Source organism: Aulonocara stuartgranti (assembly GCF_965226115.1).
Source record: "Aulonocara stuartgranti genome assembly, chromosome: 12".
NCBI classification, from domain to species: Eukaryota; Metazoa; Chordata; class Actinopteri; order Cichliformes; family Cichlidae; genus Aulonocara; species Aulonocara stuartgranti.
Window position 1 is genome coordinate 23,368,576 of NC_138948.1, and position 21,581 is coordinate 23,390,156.

Consider the following 21,581-nt stretch of genomic DNA (forward strand, 5'->3'; position numbering starts at 1 on the left):
ATGTCAAGCATAGTGGGCCCCTGCACCAGTACTACTGGGTGCCATAGACACGTGCCCGTGAGGGGACACTCCATTTAGACCCCAGCACCTCTGTGCATCATTTGAAAGCCTCAAGGGCTCAATCCCCACAGACGTCTTTGACCCAGCGAGACGGGGGCAGGCAATGAGGTGAACCCACCACCGGAGGCAGCGACCGGACGCACTGCAGAGCAGAACGTTCCGGTCTGTTTTTAGCCAATGACCGCAGAGCAGGGTGCCTTCTCAGAAAACTAATTTTTCCGTGACCATCACGGGTTTGACTAGCTGAATTTCACTGACCTGTTCCTATTTGCAGAAATAAACATTGGCACTGGCTTAACGGGCACGTAAAACAAAGTTTTACTCTTGCTTTCTGCCCTCATCGCCCCTCATGCTTTTCTATTTTTGCCTTCATCTTTTCTCTAATTTTACCCTTCTCACCCCTTCATTCACCCTCGTTGCTCTCAGCGCCTCCAAACTCTCAGTGAAACCTGGCAACAATTACCATTCCAACAGCTGCAGCAATAACCATTACAGTAGCACTTACAGTATTACTTATACAGTAGGCACAACTCCAGCAGCATGGGCACCAGACCAGAGCACTGTGTCTACCCCCTCTTTCCCTAGCCAGCAGGCCCTCATTAGGGGCCTTGTAAAGGCCTCATACCTGCCAGGCAAGGGCCCCTTCACCCTTCAACTCCTCCAGGCTCCAGGTGTGTAAGGTGGCTGCACTTCACCAGAGGGGACAGCTTGGGCTCATTTAACTCGATGGCTACTTGCCCTGTGCCTGCTGCTGCAGCAGGCCCCTGTAAACTACAAAACTGTAAAACTGCACGGGGGCAGAGAGGGGGAGTGGGGTACAGGGGGCTGGCAGGGGTGCGTAGGGGAGCAAGGATTATGACCCCGTAAAGATGAAAGAAGTTGCGGGCAACAAGCGATCAAAGAGGAAGTGTGTCAGCAATGATATGGCAGGGAATTGGTCATATCAGAGGCCCCAGGTCGTTCAGTCTCAGCCTCCATCTGTGTGCGTTTGTGTGTGCGTACTGAACTCAGCTCAGCGGGGCCTAACAGCCACAATGGAAACCATTGGTGCTGGATAACACAACAACTTTCACAAGCTGCCGCTTAATTGCAGTTTAAACTGCACTAGGTCCTGGGCAGCACAGCATGTTACTGTTAGCATAGACACACACACACACGCACACACACCTATATTTTACCTGAGAAAGCATCTGTAGTCATCAGCCACAAAGTTAATCTGATCTCACGGTTAATGTAGAAGCAAAACCGCATGGGGCTGGTTAAGTCTTGGTTTACACTCTGTTTCAATTACTAGCAAAGCTGTGAGACAGCATCTAACTGTAATTGTGTGTGAGTGTACGTGTATGGAGTCAATCAACCTAGTTATATGCTGGCCACTAAACTCACTTAACCTTGTTATCTTACTACACAGCTCCAGCCATGTATGTGGAAATTGAATTAGACTTGGAAGCTTTTAATAGGAAAACACAGAAACAGCTTTGAAACAATTAGATTAGATGTCTGTATGGCTAAAACAATGAATAGTCAGTTCAGCCTACATGAAAGCACAACAGTGAGGAGTCAGAGATCGCGAGGAAGAGGGGGAAAGAAAACAGAGGAGACAGAGGAGATAATAAAAGAAGCCCTAGCCCTTGTCCAAGCCCGGAACTGACAGATGATGATAGTCATCTCAAAAAAGATATAAAAAATGAAACATATAAAATTTCACCCACCACTTGTACATCTGAGGGCACTCTGGACAGAAAGTCTAGCAGCTCGTTGTTATCAATGGTGTAGGGATCTCGTAGCTTCTTTGTAAATTTATTCACTCCTGCAGAGAGAAAAGTGGGGGCAGACGGGTAAGAATTGAAAGAAGGAAAGACAGAGACATCTTTATATTTGTTGTACTGTCTCTGTGTGCTCACACAAAAAATATCATGGCACACAGATTTATTTAGCTAGAGTATCTGAATGTTCTTATATACTATATGATGTAATAAAAAATACAACATTAGCTCACCCCAGGCCAGCAAAATATATCGGAGAGGGATGAAATAGAGGATGATGGTGGCCACTCCGAGAGCCACGATAGCTAACCAACTTAAGAAAGGCACAGTCCAGTTAAATGTGCTGCAAAGAGAGGAGATGGAGAGTAATATAAGCAGCAATGCTTACTCCAGATATAATAAAAACATGCTGAGAAATAATGTAGGAATGAGTCAGCAAAGTTTAACAGGTTGCAGGGAGAAATTTTTACACCTTTTTGAATTCATTAGTGTGAATGCACTTAGATGTAGAAAAGCACTTTTTTAGAAACAGTTCTTTTACTTGTATCTTCAACTATAACTTTTAATGAAACAAAACTTTCTGCGTATGAACCGTATGTTAAAAAAAAAGGCTGTCAGTACATACAGGGATGTAAAAAATGAATAAATAAATGCTTTTGTGTAAGTGCATGCAGTGTATTTAATCTAATATCTGCATGACAAAAGGTAATGCAAGGTCAAGTAAGATATGGTGGACATAAAGACAAGCAGTCTTTCTATTTGTTCCCCAGGGTTGGGTGTCACACTGGCATTAATTCTTGAGAGCGGCACTAAGTTATACTCAGTTATGCTGGCAAAGGGAACCGGCCAGAGTGGCAGAAAAAAAAGAAAACACAACCAAAACAACAACACAGGGACGTGCGGAGCAGAGCAGAGCGGGCCGGGTGCCGAGGAGCAGGCTTACGACTCACTTCTTTATCCTCTCGCCATAGGAGGCCACTTCATCTAGCGCATTCTGCACACTGATGCACACGTCCTGAATGGCATAAAGCTTGTTCATGAAGCCCTTTCTTTCTGAGTCCTGCAAGAGGACAGATAGAGATGTAGGCGAGAGACAGAGAGAAAGAGAGGATGAGGGAGGAAGACGTGGAGGGAAACAGAGAAGAGACAGGAGGAGAGAGAGAAGAGAGAGGCTGGGCACAGGCGTCTTTGTGAAAACAATACATTTTAAATAGCGTCAAAGATTTGGAGTGGGGAGCCAAATCACCAGATATCCTGCATAAAGTGACAGAGTGCTTTCATTCCAGGCAGTAATAGAGATATAAAGTTGGCAGAACAAATCAAAATGTTTTCCTCCTTACGAATCCTCACACAGGCAAAATTTGAATATGTGAATAGGCAGAGAGAGAAGCAGAATTAAACTGAAAGCCGAATGGATAGATCAATCTTTGGGCTCGCTCTCTCTCTCTGCTGCTGCTGCCAACACAGCTTGGAAGACCAGGCAGAGCTCTCTTTTGTCCTCCTGGCTGGCACAGTGTGATGATGTCACCAGCCGTGACATCATTATCATCCTTATTAACACTGTCACTCACCACCAAGACTTCAGAGTGGGAGGGGTCAGGGGGAGTCACAAAATAGGCAGGCAATCTGAAGCCGACAACCCCTGCCCTTCTTACCGAAACAAAGTGAAGAATTTAAAAAGTCATGCAACAGTCAACGAGCTGCTGACTGACAGGCAGGGGCACGACGGATCTGGACAGAATGAGGTGACAGAGAGCAATTAAACGCCATTGGCTGAGTGAGGACATCGACACGCAGACTGGTTGTTGCAATATGTGAATGGTGGACATGCTCGGAAGACAAAAGGGTAGAAAAGAACTATCCAGGAGAAAGTCATACGAGTATTATGTGCACTATCGTGGGTGACCTGTTCATAATGTGGCAGGAGGAGGTGATTTTTAAACAAATTGGTGAAGGAGGAGAAGGCTGTAATTACAGGATGATCATGTGGAAGTTCTCTACCACATCAATGGTGTAAACACCTGTAATAGAAGAAAATAAATTACAGATGCCAAAAACAGTGAGATAAGAAATGGTTTGAATGGAATAAGCTGAAGAAAGTAAATATTTTACACAGTAAAACAAAAAAAACCCCTCAAATCTTAATCAAGAAAAGTTTCCCCAAAACCAAAAGATGATGATATAACCACACATGCCTAGTATTTCTCTCTGTGTGTAGGAAAGACTATGTTACTGATGAAGATTGATGGACGTTGCTAGATTAGAGAAGTAAAGCTCTAAGTAATTATAACTACCATCGCCAAAGAAGACAGTGAAGCAGTCAAAGACCTGAAACCTTCAGGACCTCAAAGGCCTTTACCACATTTCCATCTTGAGGCCAGCCACCTCACCACAACCCTCCCACTGAGACCCAAACTGCCCCCCAAACCCACCCTCGTCTTTTTGCTCTCCGTCCAGGATCAGATAATGTGAAAAATGAACCATGGAGCAGTCAGGGAGACCACATGGCCTCCCCAGCAAAACCACACAAGACAAATAGATATAATTAGACAGCGTCTCTGGGTTATTTTTCTTCGCAAATATTTTACAAGACTCCCTTTCTTTCCTCCTCCCGCTGTCCTCCTCTTCTAAGGCCTTTCCTCAAAGTCCATCTGTTTTTCATTGCTGAGTCAAACAAATCTCAGAACGCAGGGTCTATTGTGCTGGGCTTGGTGAGGCCGAGCCGAGCCAGGCTGGGCCGGGTCAGGACGTTTTATTTTCGGTCCTGGGCTCAGGGGAGAGTGTTTGAGGGCCACAGGAGTGGTGTGAGAGACCGGGCGGGGGTGGAGAGGATAAGTCAGAGGTCATTTGAGTATAAACCATTGCCACATGCCCTTCGGACTGCGGTCTGACTCCTATTTCCTGTCTTCAAACACGGCTTGGGGAGGTGGGAGGTAGCAATAACACCGAGGGCCACGGAGAACCTTGTTTTCCCAGCTTCCCTGCACACTGCGCACATATGGAGTCAGGCAACCTGTTCTTATAATGGAACCTAATATGCACACAAACACACACACCCTACAGCTATTAGATAAGGTTGATCTGCACACCTGGTCTTGCTGCGTGACTCTACAAACAATATCCCAACAGAGATTAGATGATAGGGGTCCTTGATTTCAAAAGGCAGTTTCTTTTTCTACTGAGCATGTTCGCACTACAGTGTCATGACTAATAGAGAAAGTACTCATATCAAAATAAAATCTGCGCTTCTCAAGAGCAGATCCATTACAAGTTTTTTAAATAAAAGACTTGTTTTTCATGCTTTGAGCACATGTAGTTTGCAAGAACCGTGTGTTTCAATTAGCTCACATGTGGTAAGTAATTAGAACATGGTTTTTCCACTCTTGCCCAGCTTCTTGTCTCACTCAGGAGGAGCGAGTGCTTTACAGGAGTCTTAGGACCTGTATTTCCATCTGTGTCTTCCTGTTTCTGTCAGGGAGACTAAGTGGGTTTGTTTGGAGAAGTGAAGGCAAGGCTAGTAAAATCGACTCTGGCTAGGCCTCTCTCTGATTTAGCTTGGCCACAGATGCAAGCCATTTTAATGCTCAAAGCATGCTACAAATCCCAACACCTACAGCAACCCGGTCGTGATGGATGATGCCGCTTGGCTTGAATCAGCCAGGCAACATCATGAACTTGCCTAATGTGTTTAGCATCATTAGTTTTAAACACTCCAGCTTCATCTATACACAATCGATAGACAGACAGACAGACAGACAGAAAAGTCAGCAGAATATTCTACTACTGTGCATTAGAAGCTCCATAAAGACAGTTGGTGAATGAGATGCTTCCTTGTGCAGAAGGAATTACTTGACATCAATTAACTGTCATATATATACTGAAATATTTAGTGAGTTAGTGTCCTTTGTTGGGTGAGAGTTGCATGTTTTAATGGCATGGATGCCATTTAAAGAAAATAAATGCATCCCTATGTCCAAGGTTTGCATCATTGTTTGGATGTGTGAAGTGCGGTATGAAATCTCAGCCTTTATTGCCCAGCAGCCGAACAGCAATAAAGGCTCGTTAAAAGTGATGCGAGTTGTTTATATGTGTTAAGGAAAAATAACCCCTCAGTGATACCAGAGAGAGCCCAGGGACACTCTCACACACACACACAGTCAAAGAAACAGCCAAGTCAGGCTAACCACATTGCACTTGCTGGTAAATTGTGGTAAACAAATGTGGTAAACTCCTTGAAAACTAACTTAAATATTTAACAAAGGGAAGATGCACAAAGCCCGGGCGCACTCGACTGTTCCATTTCTCTCTCAGAAAGACACCACCATCACACCAAAGTACATCTATATGCAAAAGTGCAAAGTGAGCAGTTGTAAACTTTACAAAGACAGTTTGTTCTTCACTGACCCAAGGCCTAGAGCTAAACAAGAGAGAGGTCACTGAGGACTTCGCCTATTAGGTTGGACTCAAATATCTGTCCTATATCTACTTGGTGGAAAAGAGAGAGCCATTGGAGACTATTTTAACCTCTGATCACACTGTTCTCCCTGCTGATTTACGCCATAAAAATGATAAACCTAACCGTTATAATGTAGCGGCATATATCCCATCAAACTGCAAAATGAGTCTGAACCACAAGCGGCTGCAGCTCATTGCCGCTGTGCTAAAATTGCACCTGTTTTTCTTTGTTTTTCCTTTTTTTTGCCCCTCTCACTCTGGCAGCACAGTAAAAATTGAAATGTCATATAAAATGTGACAGGATGCTAATATGTGGCTCCCAGAGGGCATCTGAAAGCGTTCTTGTTGATTTTGTAACTGCAGAGAGAGATGACATCCTTCCCATTTCCACCCCAGGAAAAAAAAAACAACAAAAAAAACCCCACTGAAAAGTTGAACAACTTGAGGAATGCTAGAGGGTGACACGAATTCAATTTCCAAAGCCTGCGAAAGAACTAGCAATGACACGATAATAAATAGTGCATATGATTAGCATCTACTGTATATTTAAATTAGGTGTGTCGCTACTGAACAAAAAAGAAAACAATGATTTTGTGTTGATAAAGATGTTATTTGGGCGTGCATTTTCTTTTTAATTAGTGGAAATAAAGAAAATGATTGATGAAAGTGCATGTCACTGGAAGGAGAGCAGGCCTTTATTGGTTCATTTGCATTCACCCATGGCATACTGTTCTCTCTAGTGGCGATGTGTCGAGCACTGTACATGAACCACAAGTCGAAACAGAGCACTATAGAGACAGCTTACCTGAAAATGAAAAAGCAGGAAAACATAGAGAACATAGAAAAGAAAAGCTTCCAAAATTGTATTTTATATAAATAAAAACTCCAATTTTCACTGCTGAATTTCTGTTAATCAACACCTTCCCCTTGTTTCTAGTTTTTAAGATTAAATCTGTTTGTGAGCTAAGCATTTTTTGTGGTTTATTTTTCCCATTTTCATGTGTTCATTAGCATTTTAAGAGTAATAAAAATATCAAATGAAGCATGGAACCCATTTTTCTTATGTTGGCCATTTAAATAGTTCAGCTGCTCTAAAGCTATTGTGTTACCGAGGTCTATTCCAAGTAATACCAACTCCACTGGGGACAAGATGAGTCACAGATTTTACCAATTGGGAGTTAAGAAAGGCCCCCTGGGGAATAAAAAAAGAAGAAAAAAAAGGACCCAGTGGCCTAGAATACCATCTCTTTTCTGTTAGGAAATGACAACAGGACAAGACAAAGACCCTGTGAATGGCCTCAGATACCACCCTGCAACCTGGCACCTCGCCAGCGCCACATGAAAGGGGCAGATGTTCGATTTTTTTTTTTTTTTTTTTAAATCGGTGGGTACCATTTTAATAAATAATTTATCCCATATAACAGCTAATCCATGGGCAAATGGGTGAGGGGGGATACATTTTTTTCCATCTTGACCTCTCTTTCTCTAAACATAATACAGAAATATTTGTGTTACTGTGCTGTTGAGATGCACAGCACGTCCAGTAAAGATGAGAAGGGGCATCCTGAATCCTGCTCCTATAGGCCGGAGCAGAAAGACTGTATATGTATTTTCCTGCGTTCACATGATGTGCTGCATTGCTCGTTTGAGAGAACCTGTGTGTGCCGAGGGTTGCTTCAACACAGTCAAAGACAAGCTCCAGTTAAGTCTGTCAGCTGAAGGTGGCCCGCGCACGCACAATGCTCTCTAGCGCTAATTAGTCTCTTCACCCAGCCAAGTCCCATTGCGGGGATAAGTTTACACATACTGTATATAAAAGAGAGCGTTAGGGGGGAACGAGAGTAGCGAGTTTTTAAAGGAGGCGGCGCTAATATATTTTCAGTTTGACCTCTGCTTCCTGTCCTAAAGAGAAAGGTTTCTGGCGTTATGAGTGTGAGTTTGTGTGCGTGTCTCTAATGCGTCTGGTTGGCAGGAGGTTGTTTGCCACTGATCATCTTTACCCATATCCCCGTGGGGCCTCTCATCACCTCCACCACACCAGCCACTCTATCAAGGCTCAAGGTCAGGTGTGCACACAAAAACATAAATGACTACTACCTCTCAACTTCTGCTCTTGATCACTTGATCACCTTCTCCTGGCCTCCCGCTGCATGCCACGCCCTGAACCGCCATCCTACCTCACCTCTGCTCCCCCTGCTCCCGCACTCTCCTTCCCCTGTCCTTCCCAGGAAGCAGCCTGGCGGAGTGTGATGAATGGGACGACATTAGTCTTGTCCTCTGTTGGCCTGGTTTAGCTGCTCCAGCCCATCTCCCCTCGTCCGTCAGTCTGTCAGTCTGTCTAAGTGCGTCTGTTTGTCTAAGTCTCTCTATCCGGGTTGGCTTAAAACACACAGCATCCCACTGTACTGTCAAATGCCTAAAAGATGAGAGTACATATCAGCTTTCATATTTTTAAAATCAGGGAAACATACAAAACTCAAAGACACGCGTGTCACATTTTTAACTACTCTCATTAATGACATCATATTTTAATCTTGCTGGGGTGAAATTGCACCTCAATCTGTAAAACCTGCTAACCTTGGCATGTTTTTAATTATACATTCATGTTCAGACACACAGGAGATAGAAAAAGCTGTAAAATCTACTGTCTTAAACTTTGTTTTGGAAAGGGGAAAAAAAAAAACAACAGAACGAGAGTGCATTGCTATGAAGTGAAGGGATCACATCTTCAAAAAAGTAAATAAAATATGCATCCTCTCTGTGCTCATTACAGATTTATGACTCTTGTTAAAAGAAAAGGTGGCGGCTGCCTTCTTACATGTCTGACTTTCAAATTCAGACGACACTGCTGTCAAGTGTTGTGCTCCACATTCTGTCCAATGAGAGACCGAGAGGGCTGAGTGTGTGCCATCTCCAACATCCTATTCGGCGAGAGTCTCGATAAGAGTTACTTTGGGTGGATAAGAACACGCAAGAACTCCTCACCTACAGTGCAAGGAGCTGCTCGTTGTAATCCTTTGATGCATAGTTCATCAATCAAAAAGTTCAGTTGGTTCAGCCACTTGTGTGTATGCGATTCAGAACAATAACAGTTGGGGGGAATAGTCATTGTTGCATTAGGCATAATGAGCATTGGGATTTTCTTCAGCAATATGTGACAATTTTGCAGTTCCTGTAGCAACTTTAAAGCAAAAGCGCTGAGAAAAACATTTAAATCACCGCACCAGCCACCGCACACCCATGCACACACACTCAGGGAACTGAAACTCACTCGAAAATGAGTTTGTTAGCTGTCTATTATCAGTGACTTAGGGGGTCATAAGGTGTGAAAGTAGTCCTTATGTGTAAGTGAGTCCTAATTAGTACTTTCAAAGAAGCTTGAATCTAAAAGCTTACTTTTTGGCACGCCAAAAAAAACCCCCCAAAAAACACTACACCAACCTAGAAGAACATTTTATTCCCTTGTGCTCCCTGTTTCTGTGCAAACTGTATCAAAAATAAATAAGCACAAAAGCACTCGAGTGACTCCCATGTCACCTTTTATTGCCCCAGAACCAAAAGCCCCACCAGCAAAACACACTGTCACACCTCAGTCTACACATTTCACCTCAATGTTTAACAAGTCTACAATGCCACAGGGAAGTCAAAGACAAAGACAGGGGCCGCTTTCCATGCTGGAGCTCAGTAGCTTCCCCCATTACCTTAAAAAGCAGGCACAGGCAGAACCCTTGCAGTGGGTTTGGATTTGAGGGTCAAACGTGCAGTGTGTGTGTGGGTGTTAATCGAGACGCGGACATGGGGGACAGGTACTGTACACAAACCCTGACAGGACGGCACACAGAGGCCGCTGGACAGACGATGAGCTAAAAAAGGGAACTGGGAGACAGCAACAAACACCATCGGGAGTCGGTGCCAGAACCACACACAGATCAACTTACCACCATTGCTCGTATCCATTCAAAGTGCCAGGAAGCCAACATATCCTCGAGGATATGGTTTTTATCACGGCTGTCCTCCCAGGGGCCTGGTTTAGGGTCCTTGTGGATAGATTACAGTGAGATGTTCTCTTTACAACCCACAGAAATTAAAGTCAAAAGGTTTAGAAAATGTGGATGTTTTGCAGCTGTGGTCTTATACATTTATATCACCCTGTGCAGGAAAGAAAACAGCAAAAGCACTGCAATCAAAACAGCTTCAGCCTTGCAATGCAGAAAATATTCTTTTTTTCAGTGCTCATCTTTATTTAAACTTTGAAACAACAGCATTGGGTAGTAAAATTCAAACTAAATATGCATCTCCCTGAGTCCACTGGACTATTGCATATCTATCAGGATGAGCGCCCGTGTCCGCAATCTCTACAAAGACCGTGGTCACTGCACTGTAGCGCATAAGAATAGTGCCGAAAGCAAAGAAAAAAAAACAAACCAACAAAAAAAAAAAAAGACCCATGGTGCAAAAAATTACCAATTTTCATTTGAACCAGGCTAGAAAGACTGAGAATGAAGGAGTGATGATAGAAAGCGAAAGACAAAGCAAGAGATATGCATCTGGGGGGAATAGAGATAGTGAGAGATGATCCACCTGATGTATGTGTGTGACAAAGAGGGAAAACAAACAAACAATGCAGTGTGTTTTGCATAGACAGACAATACTCCTCTCTGCCTCTTTCACCCTCCTTTTTGTTTTCATTCCTGCCTCTATTAGCAAAACATGATTAAAATGCAGTTCCTACCAGCGTCTCTGCTGAACAACGGGGGAGAAAAAAAAAAAGACAGTGAGATGGGAAGAAAAATGAAGCGGAAAAGTCAAAAGCATCTTTTACAGCGTGACGCTTTTCATCCTTCACAGGCAGCAAGAAGAAAAGACAGACATTCAAACTTTATTCTCTTCCCTTCTCTCCTGCTCTGTCTCTTTCACCCATTCTCCTCAGCAGCTGAACCCCCCCGATACCTGCATCTCAAGCTCAATAGCCTCCCCAGAACAACATTTCAGTCACACTTTTTCCCCCTCTTCCAGAGCATTGATATAATTCCCAGTGCGCTCTTTAGTCCAATTACATTATGCCATGCCGTTATCTGAGTGATCGGCACAGTGCCGTGACTGGGGCTAAGAGAGGAGTGCGGTGGCTTAGGGAGGTGCTACAGAAGCTCTATGTGCTATCTGGAGACAAGTCGTGGAAACAGCGCTGCATGTGCCCTATTTAACTTTTCATGGAGCGCTCGCTTAATAGTATTGAGTGGAGAAAAAAAAACGGAGAAAAGTTGTGGAGAGAAAGACGACAGTCAGCCACATTTGAAAAGAAACAGAGATTCTGGGTGTTAACATCAACAGCTGAAAGTGGCTGTGAGGCCTGCACTGGATATGTGTGCTGATACTAGCCATCCATCAGCAGTTATACGCTTGCAGGAGAAGAAGCGATGAACACATACACACACACACACACGGGCAGGATTGTGTGCGCCCATACATGTTCTGTATGTTGCATGAGTCATGCCTGCAGGGACAGCAGCAGAGGGTGAAATGGCTGTCTCAGCACTACAGATGAGTAGGATAAGGAGAAACTCTGTGGCGGTATGAAGAAACAGGGAATTCTATATAACTCATCAATAGCACCTTTAAAATCTACTACTGATGTGTCAGGTTGGATGTACACACATTACATGAGGATATCCTAAATACTAGAACTATATTAAGCCTCTGCCTCAATAGGTTAAAAAAAAAAAAAACTAAATTATAGAATAGCCGGTGGGTTACTGTTTGACCCCCAAATCTGATGCCTTGAAGAACTGGGTCTATTAAAAAAAAAAACGACGACAAAACATTCACATTTTTTCAGGTCAATGTTCAAACTAAGTAATAACGTCTGCTCTATATTTACTACGAGGAGAAAAATGAGTCGGAATAATCGAGAAACCAAAAAGATGATTTGGTACATGTGGTATGTCTGTGTACGTGTGTGTGTATGTGAGCGAGATATTGATAGATAGGCATAGAGGGAGAAAGAGAGAGGGAGTGCACCGAGCAGTAAGCCCGTGAGCAGGACATGATTGCAGTGTGTATCTTATCTGTGTCAGGTCCTCCTGAGGCTAGTGGAGCCTAGCTGAGCGGAGCACAAGCGCTTCAGTGACCAGTCAACCGTGTGAGGGTAATCTCCTCACTCCTTCAGTCTGTCTCTCTCCCATTCACTCTCTCTTTCCATTTTTCCAGTAAGCCCCCCTCTGGGAGGCAGCTGAGCTGCACACACACATCCACGTGAGACGTTCACACAAACACATTAACGCACACAAACACTCGCACCCGTGCAGAGCCTAAAGGCTACTGGCTCATGCCAGCTCTGGACAGCGAGCCCACAGGTGAGTGGAGACATCACAAGCTACATTATACACTTAAGCCCCTGCAGCCACATGCTTGTAAATACAGGAATGTGCAGCGTGTTTTTGCTATCTCACACTGCTCAAGCTGTATTTCAAGATGGTGAAAGGGGTCTACAAAGATACTGCAGGATGCCGTTTTAAAAGTGTAAGACAGGTTTAAAAGAAAACCATGGATTTGCTTTGTGTAAAAGGCCACAGATACCTGTCCATATCATTTAAGAGATTCCTTTTGGCATTTCATAAAAGAAAATCAAAGACGTGATTTTATAATCAACAGCACAAGCTGAGTTAAAGGTTTTTCGATCATAAATTAGACTACAGGACTCTCAAATCGATGAAAAAATGTAGACCTTTTTATCCCTCAAACACTCATCCTTATATGTAGTATAAATAATAATAACCGTAACTGTTAAATCTAGATACGCAATTTCAATAAATGTGTCTCTTACGTTTATGTGTTACATGAGTAATGCACTTCGGGATAAAAAGAAAAAAATTCCATATCAAGGTGAGTGCACACACACACACACACACACACACACACACACACACACAATGTGACGGAAGGGAGAAGACAAAAAGAATTAGTTTATGTCTAACATTCTTTCACCCTTCGTGTGCTTGCCTATTTGGCTTTAACAACTCAGCCGTCCCCATCAATTAGTCTAGATGCTGGACTTTCATTGAGATTAAGTGACTAATATCAGTGCTTGCTCACAAGAAAGACACTTTTCACGTCTGCCCAACAATCTGTTAAGTCAAAACACATGTGGTAATCCAAGGCAAAAAGCCTGCAAGGGGTCCTCTATGCAATGAAAAACAGGTGCTCTAGTTTTTGGCCATGTAATACCCCATTTACCCTCTGGAGCAAAGGTTATCCAGCTAATAGCTGCCTTGTGGTGCACTGGGAAGAGCTGTGCACATGGCCCAAGTAAACATCTGGGACAGATTGTACATACTTGCAACATATGCTTCAAGTTCAATTAAAATGAGGCCTTGGCACATTTATTAATCTTTTTTTCCTCTCCCTTTGCTCTCTCTCTCTCTCTCTCTGTTGCTCTCTTTCTCTTCTTCCCACTCTCCCCTATAGGCCTGTGCCATTAAAGAGGCCTCCTTTGACCCGTCCTTCATACTTACTCATACAATCTGAAGCTGCAGCTCATATCCAATGTAAAAGACCTCATATCCAATGTGAAAGACAAATTTGCTAAGCCCTGAAAGTCCATTTGTTCTGCACTTAACCAGGTTGGAGGGAGAGCAAAGGGAAGAGAGTGTGTGTCACAGCAAAAGGGGGGGAAAAAAGTCAGGGAAGGGGATGATTGTGGAAAGGGGAAGAAGGAGAGTGGGAGGGGAGAGAGATGTAGGCGAAGAAAAAAGAAAAATGCCCCCTTTCAACTTCCCTACAGCTCAAATGAAATGCTAACAGTTGAGGGGAGCAATAGATCAAAATGTATGAAGCCAGAGTTGGTAAATTGTAGCCTTTGTGGCAGCTGTGCTATCCAGCATCCCAGCCCTGTGTGAACACAGAGCAAGGCCTTCTTATTTGGAATAATCAGTTCGCCACCAAATCTGACGGAGGCCGCACAAACTGCTTCCGCACCTCATTTCAATATGAAAGTCCAAAATGTATTTTATATAATCTGCAGCTTTTCAAATGCTTGTATTTTTTATTCCCCCACCCCACAGAGAGGAGGTTAGAAATGCAATAAGGAGGACAGACACAGGGAAGGAGTGGGGGGAAAAAAAGGTTCAAGGTTGCCTGGTGCATATCTTCAGTCAGTGCCCCCCTGTACATTTCAGCCTTGGAACTTCACAGCCAAGAAACTTTCCTTCTGCCTCTGCACTGTGGGAGAGGATGTAATGCTCACATATTGCTGTGTGTTCATCCCTCAACTGGCTGCCTGGCTGATTGATTGCTGACTTTCTAGTGGGATGACTGTTTGACCAATGACACAATAAATGTTGCTTCTTTTTTTAAAGTTTTTTTTCTTTAACCATTCCTTTTTGTTGTCTGTTGTAAAGTTGGCGTTAGATAAGTAAATGTAGCCTACAAGTCCAACATCAGCTTTCTTGGAAATGTTTTTTTTTTAAAAAACATTACCAAACCAGACCATCCATATTATCACATCACAATCTGGTGTGAGGCAGAAAAGTATCAAGCATCAAGTCAAATCATTTTCATTTTCACACTAAATAAAACCAAGTGCAAACTATGCTAAAATGCCACTCTTGTTTCACACTGCTTGAAACCTCAACACACCAGAGTCTGAAGGAGAAAATTACTTTCATTTCAAACCTGACACACAAGAAAAGCAGACAACACAGTGGGTAGATTAAGCGCTGTGCTATTTCAATTACCATTCCCAGGTGGAGCACTGACAAGGTTCTGTATCCCGTCCAGTGGCATTTGTTTCAGTAGCTGTTCCTACAGTGCAAACGAGCGGAGGCAGTAAAGTAGCCACCTGTTGTTACCTGATAGTGTCTGGACAAGCCCAGATGCTGTTTTACTGCGACATAAAGGAGCAGTGAATGGACCTAAATAGCTAACTAAGCACTTTATATGGGTGTATGTTCACAGGAAGAAAGACTGAAGCACAGTGTCTGTAAAGTTAGCGCACTGTTGTACGAAGGGAAATTTAGGGATAATGCACCAAAGCGCGTCGAAAAGATCAAAAACAAAGCGAAACCCCGAGCAGAAAAGGTGAGGAATATGTTATGTACACACCTAAAGAGAAAACTTTTGAAAAGGTTAAAAAGGTTGTACAATCTGTGAACATGTGTTTGTGCCTCAGGCAGTGAGAATATCTGAACAGGGGGAAGAGATGGGAGGGGAAGATGGAGTCATTTTGTTAGTCTGTTTGTGTTTCCGGTCTCTGAAGCAGTGTCAACCCCTCCTGAGGCAGTGTGTGTGCGAGTGTGTGTGTGTGTGTGTGTGTGTGTGTGTGTGTGTGTGTGTGTGTGTGTGTGTGTGTGTGTGTGTGTGTGTGTGTGTGTGTGTGAATGCATCTCTGACACGAGACATAATTACCTTGTCATCTTTGTCAAAATCCTCATCCTCATCCTCCAGCAGGTCCTCCACTGCTTCCTGACAGTTGCAACAGAGCAAAGAGAAAAACGAGAAGGAGAAATAAAATGTTTATGCAACAGCTATAGTGCAGATAAACATTAGATAACAGAGGGTTAACATCATCAGAGCATCCAAAGAGGCATATTAAAGCTGATTGGTTCTGCTTATGTCTGGCAAGAGTTTGTTAATGAGTATGGAAGACATGCAGAAAGCACAACTATTGGATTTGTGAGTGCTAATATGTCATAAGCTTCAGAATGGTTCTCAATTAGAATTTAATTTTAGAAACATTCTGTTGTTCAAATATGTTGACACTTCTGGAAATGCAAGCAAATGCTCTGGCTTTGAATTTCCACGGGCTGAGGATTAAAGTCTATTCAAGCAGTCAAACGGCATTGCACAAAAGCATGTAAGACTTATACTGTTCAAAGGGAGAAGACAGCAGAACTCCTCTTCTTCTGACCTCCTTAACCTCTGCATGAGTCTCTCACCTCCACCACTGGTTTATATACATTCAGTTCTCTATGCTTTTTTTTCTTCTTCCTCGCAGACGCTTCGTAAGAGAAGAAAGAAGAAAAGCCTGAAGTGCAGAGACCGAGTCACAAAGAACAGCAACTATTTGCTTCAGTGATCCACAACCGAGAAAACTGGAGCCGACCTGACTCTGAAGCCCCGAGAAACCACAAGACATACTGTAGAACACAAAGAAAAATGGCATGATTTACGACGCTTGCTCACGCTCGGTCTAAATTCACGACAGCAAACATAAAGGGTACTGGACAAAATAAGTAGCGCACATTTTAAACAATTATTTAAGACACACTGGAATCACATAGAGACCTCTATGTGTGAAAGCAAGGCAATAATCACACGTGTATCCATAGAAGTTCATCCCTGAACACCTTGGTTCACACTTGGCTGTGTCTTGATACCACCAAAGTGAAAACCATTACAGCTGCATCTTATCCACCCTCTATCAATGACACATCACAGCTTATCATATGACAAATCATATAGTTGCCCACGATTTACATAAACAAACAGCCGTATCATAAGCCCTACAGCTGTCAACCTCGGATTTGATCTGCTCTCATTGTTTGATAGCGTTACCAGCCCCTACCCCCTCGAAAACCTTCACCCATCCCCGACATTACCGCACCCCCCCCCCCCCCCCCCAGCAAATCCAGAACAGTGCAAACTAGTTTGGAGAAATCCAAAAATCATTACTTAACAAGACAATAGCTTTTGTCCTTTTTGTTTTTCATTGGAATACGGGGGGAAACTATGTGGCGGCTGACATAAGCCTCTTATGTAAATGCAGCTTCCCACACAAACAAAGACGAGTTCAGTCAGAACAGCGGAGTCGAGAGGGTACTGCGTGTGCGTGCGTGCGCGTCCCTGTTCTATCAATATAAGTGAATCGCTAGGGCAAAGTGCTGTGCATGTATGTGTGAAACTCCTCATTTTAACTGTCTGACTGTGTAACAACTGGCCATTCCCAGCTCAATGAAACTCTGCCATGTCTAGACAAATAAGCTCGACTGTTCACATTTGACGGTCTCTTTATTGACACTGAGCACATCCAGCGCTACACTATACAAATACCGAAGAGGGAATTCTCGTGCTCAGTCAAGGGAAAAGATGTAGATGAGATACTGTAAAAATGAAAGCCTTCTGGCATCTCTAAACAAATGAACTATAACTGTTTATAAAGACATCATGGTTCCCTCCAAATCCTTTCATCCATGCCAAAATAGAAATATAATGGAATCTTCCACACAGAGGCATTAGCAGGGCATGCCTGGCACATGCTCCAAACTTTAAACAAAGAAATGAGCATGAGCTAGGTGGAGAAGCATGACCTAGAGAGACAGAGAGAATGATAGAGTCGTTTGTCTCCCTCTGCTCTCCGCTCTGCTCTCTCCCTTCTATTGCCGCTGGTTACAGAGAGAAGTCATGTTTCCTGCAATGAGACACAGTGTAAAATTAATAAATAAAAAGACACGGAACATGTCATCTGCCCTGAAGATTGCCACGGCTAAATGCGTGCACTGAAGCTACTGTCTCAGTACGGGAGGATATAAATTACCTCAGTGCAGCCAATGAATTCCAAACATCCCTCTTTCGTTCTCTGCATCGCTCTACCTCTCCCTCTATTTGTCTCATTCTTTCCTCTTTCTAAGACCTGTTTGGTGTATGATATCATTTGTCTGCTTATCCCCCCCATTATCATGTTGTTTGAATTACTATCATTACAGCACGGCAGCATCAAAGCCTTGCTGTCGACAGGATCGCGCAGGGCTCACATTGCCTGCAGAGCTGCTCCAGTCAATTCAGTATCTACAGAGGTGGGGATTAACATATTCAGACCCATTCAAATGATACAGGGATGATGCAGGCTACTCTTACAGATTACATTGTGCCCCATAAATACATACATAGATGCGATAATATGAAATACACGCAAAGAATGCAAGCGAGCGCAATGACATTGAGAGTTCGAATGGCTTTGGATGTGTGAATGCATCTGTTTGGTCTTTGCCTAAACGCGAAGAGCTAATTTGCAAGAATTAATTTGCTGCTGCATTCCCTTTCCAACACATGCTCTGCATGCTCGACGCGCTTTATCTGAATTATTTTTTGCCTCTTTTACTGTATTTTGCATCAAGGCAAAAATACCAGCTGCAAATTAAAACAGCTGTGAGTTAAAACCAACAGTGCATCGTCTACTTAATCCGAAAACAAGTACACTACTGCTGTTTATGTGGAGGTTTCAATTATGGGGATAAGTCATCTTTGAGTCAATCCATATCACAAAAGTGGTGTATTATGTCCTTATTTTAGTGGCTAGAAAACTGTGGTGCCATCACTTTAACATAACTGGTAATTGATACATGATTGCTAAAAACATGGAACTTTAGCATCACAAGACCAAACTTTCGATTCTTGGTGCATATATGGTTGCCTGCGAAATGCACAGTTTAGGTGCCTGCACTTAAAAAAAACAAAAACAAGAAAGAGTTATTAGGAGCATTAAGATCTGATATTTCTTGCTGGAGGGGACTATTTCTATTAGCTGTGCAGGTAAATATCTAAAAGTTTTTCAAGAACAGTTATGAGAAGCTTCTTGCACAACATCAGCGGTGCAACAGCACCCCTAGTGTGTTTTCAAGGACAGAGAGCATATTCTCAGGGTCAGACGGATTATTACTGTGATCTTCTGCTTGCTGGATACACAGCTCTGTGGCATTACGCTGAATTTGATAGTAAATATGATCATAAGTTAAATCATAGGAGAAGATAAGACAATCATGAGTATGTTCACATAAAAGAAAAGGGCCAAATCAAGGATTTACCTAAGGTCACTGGAAAGACAGAAACATGGTAAATGTATACAAGACTAATCAGCTAAATATTTATATCGACTGAGGCACTGCGCACAAAGTATTTCAAATATTACTTCACAAGTCAATGATCCACCATCCTCCTGGTTTTGCAGGGAAAAAAAATTGACAGAACCTGTCTGAATCAATGAAACAAGCGCACACAAACACTCCATAGGGGAAAAGTAAAATTCTACTACTAAACTGAAAACTGCCTCTCTGCTGGCCGTACGGAGTTCCACTATTTCCTCTCCTCACCTTCCCAATGACAGCCGCGTGGGGAATTGACGGCGAGGCAGACATCGCCAGCGAACATGAAGATATACTTTTTCCGTCTTTTTTTCTCCCATTCCTCTATCCCTCCCTCCTTCCTCCTGCTGCTTTTCCTCTTTGATACGTGAGGGGGTTTTAACCTCTCCAGCTGCTGAGGTTTGGCTGAGTGGCTGGCTGGGGGATCTCAAGGCCCTGCTTGGTATGCACTGTCCATGAGTGCATGTGTATGTGTGCACATATTGCCTACACCACAGTTTCTGCAGACTGGGGGAAGAGCTTCGCGGCTGATAAGGCTGAGCCTGGCTGACCCACGCGGGCCCTTCACAAGCTGTCAGAGCCGTGGCCCTCAGAGGGGGGCCCTTCCATCTGCACTGCCCAAGCCAGGGCTCACCCAGCAGGGGGCTAGATAGGGGTGAGGCTGGGGTGCTACCGGAGCTGGTGGTGGGGGTGAGAAGGGCAGCTCCATATTCATGAAAGCAACACCAAATTTCGTGAACGCTAGAAGATATTGAGTTTTTGGGCTTGTTTTGTGACATTTCGAACTCACCAGCTACTTCTTCCTTTCCTATTTAGCTACTGACAAATCACCAAGTGTTCAGCCAGAGATTAAGCAGCTCCTCCAGCATTATTTGTCTTTCTCAGATCTAAAAAGTCTAGCTTTTCTCATTGTTCTTCATATTCAATTGTGCTAACGAGTTCTAGAGCAAGTAACATACTACATGTCTTGTATGGCAGAAACACATACATCTGTAGACTTAAGCTCAAGGTTTAAACCAAAAACACTAACAAAGAGCTATGAAGACAAAATAACAACAACAACGCCAACAGGCACTGAGACAGACACCCTGAACTGCTGGTGTTGTTAGCAAAGAGCACAGACAGTTACAAAGGTTCAGTGTGATGAAGGGAGTTAGACAAATGGAGTGGGATGGGAGAGGGGGGTGGCAATATGATGAAAAGGATGGGAGGATTTTGCAGTGGCATCCCTGTTGCTCCCGATGCTCCCGTCCCGCTTCAAACTATGCCCGCTGCCTGTCTTTCTGCCTGCCAGCCTGCCATCCTATCTGCCAGTTTAGCAGAGACAGAGAGGCAGCGAGAGCAGCAGAGATGAGCACGGCGATGCCGGGGCGGCACGGGGGAAATCAGCGGGGCACAGGCGCTCCCAGTTAAAAGTGACATGACCTTTTGATTTTGTCACCTGTCACCAACTGCCATGTCTGACTCCACACTGAGGAGTGCCTGCCATCCACCGCTGCTTTCCTCTGCCTCCATCTCTCTGAATGCCTCCCTGTCTTTTTCTGTCTCCTGCTCCCACTCCATCTCCTTTTCTCATTCCCCTTGTCTTTCCAGAGTTACAGTTTTATGAGCAAAAAATGGTGTGACTTCCTGGAGGAGTTGAGGTATAATAGGCAGCGCATTCTCTTTTCCTTCCAGCTTTTCCTAATATTTACTTCTACTCCACCTGCGTTGCGCGTGGCTCTTAATGAGGGCAGATGTCAAGGCACAGTGTTGCGAGCAAAGTTGTTTTGAGATGCAAAATCAAGGAGAAAATAGAACAGATAGAAATCGCAATGAAGACTCGCTCTAAAAATGATACAGTGTTCAAATAACATGTGACAATTCTGACTGGAAATAAACCAGATTTTATTTACACTAACGAACAATACGCTGCTGTTACACACAGCAGAGAAAAGTAAATATTAAACTAGTATTAGTAGATCCTTGTGACCTCAATAACTAAGCTCTGTGAGAATGATTCAAATCACCATGTGGCGAGAGCGGACTTATCATAGTCAGCTATTGTGCCACAGGAGGCGTATATGTAAGTGTGAAGTATCTTCAGGCCATTAAGGTCTTCTCTTCCGTAATGGTTTGGTGGATCCATTGGGTGAATCAATGTAATGGTCTGAAGCATGGGATAAAGAGGATGGTGCTCCAGTGTGACGAAGCCTAATTGCCCGTCATCCTGTGGTAGAAAGAGACATCACCGTGTTCCATATGTATCCTCTCCGACAGCCAGCACTGAAATTAACACCTTCAAAACATCTGGTAAGGGCTTTTCTGGGCCAAGAGAACGGCAAGGAAAGATTTCTTTTGGGATGTGTTCCTGCTTGTTAATCTCGGTGCCCATCATCTATTCATGCAAGCAGGCACACGCAAGAATACAACTCGCTGCTATGACATGCGTGCACATGTATCTAGC

General features: G+C 43.6%; 1 protein-coding gene across 5 annotated transcripts in view; it reads right to left on the bottom strand.

Moving 5' to 3' along the window:
• LOC309718592 (multiple C2 and transmembrane domain-containing protein 1-like) overlaps nt 1-21,581 on the bottom strand; it is a 148,132-nt gene that overhangs the window by 8,471 nt on the left and 118,080 nt on the right. For 3 of the 5 annotated variants that reach the window (XM_082554005.1, XM_082554004.1, XM_082554008.1), the window contains 5 exons: nt 15,684-15,740; nt 10,220-10,318; nt 2,777-2,886; nt 2,060-2,169; nt 1,773-1,870 (listed from right to left, as the gene is read on the bottom strand). In XM_082554005.1, coding sequence (XP_082410131.1) covers nt 1,773-1,870; nt 2,060-2,169; nt 2,777-2,886; nt 10,220-10,318; nt 15,684-15,740 — 474 coding nt within the window. The remainder of the gene's footprint in view (nt 1-1,772; nt 1,871-2,059; nt 2,170-2,776; nt 2,887-10,219; nt 10,319-15,683; nt 15,741-21,581) is intronic. The other 2 variants (XM_082554007.1, XM_082554006.1) reach the window with 1 other exon arrangement.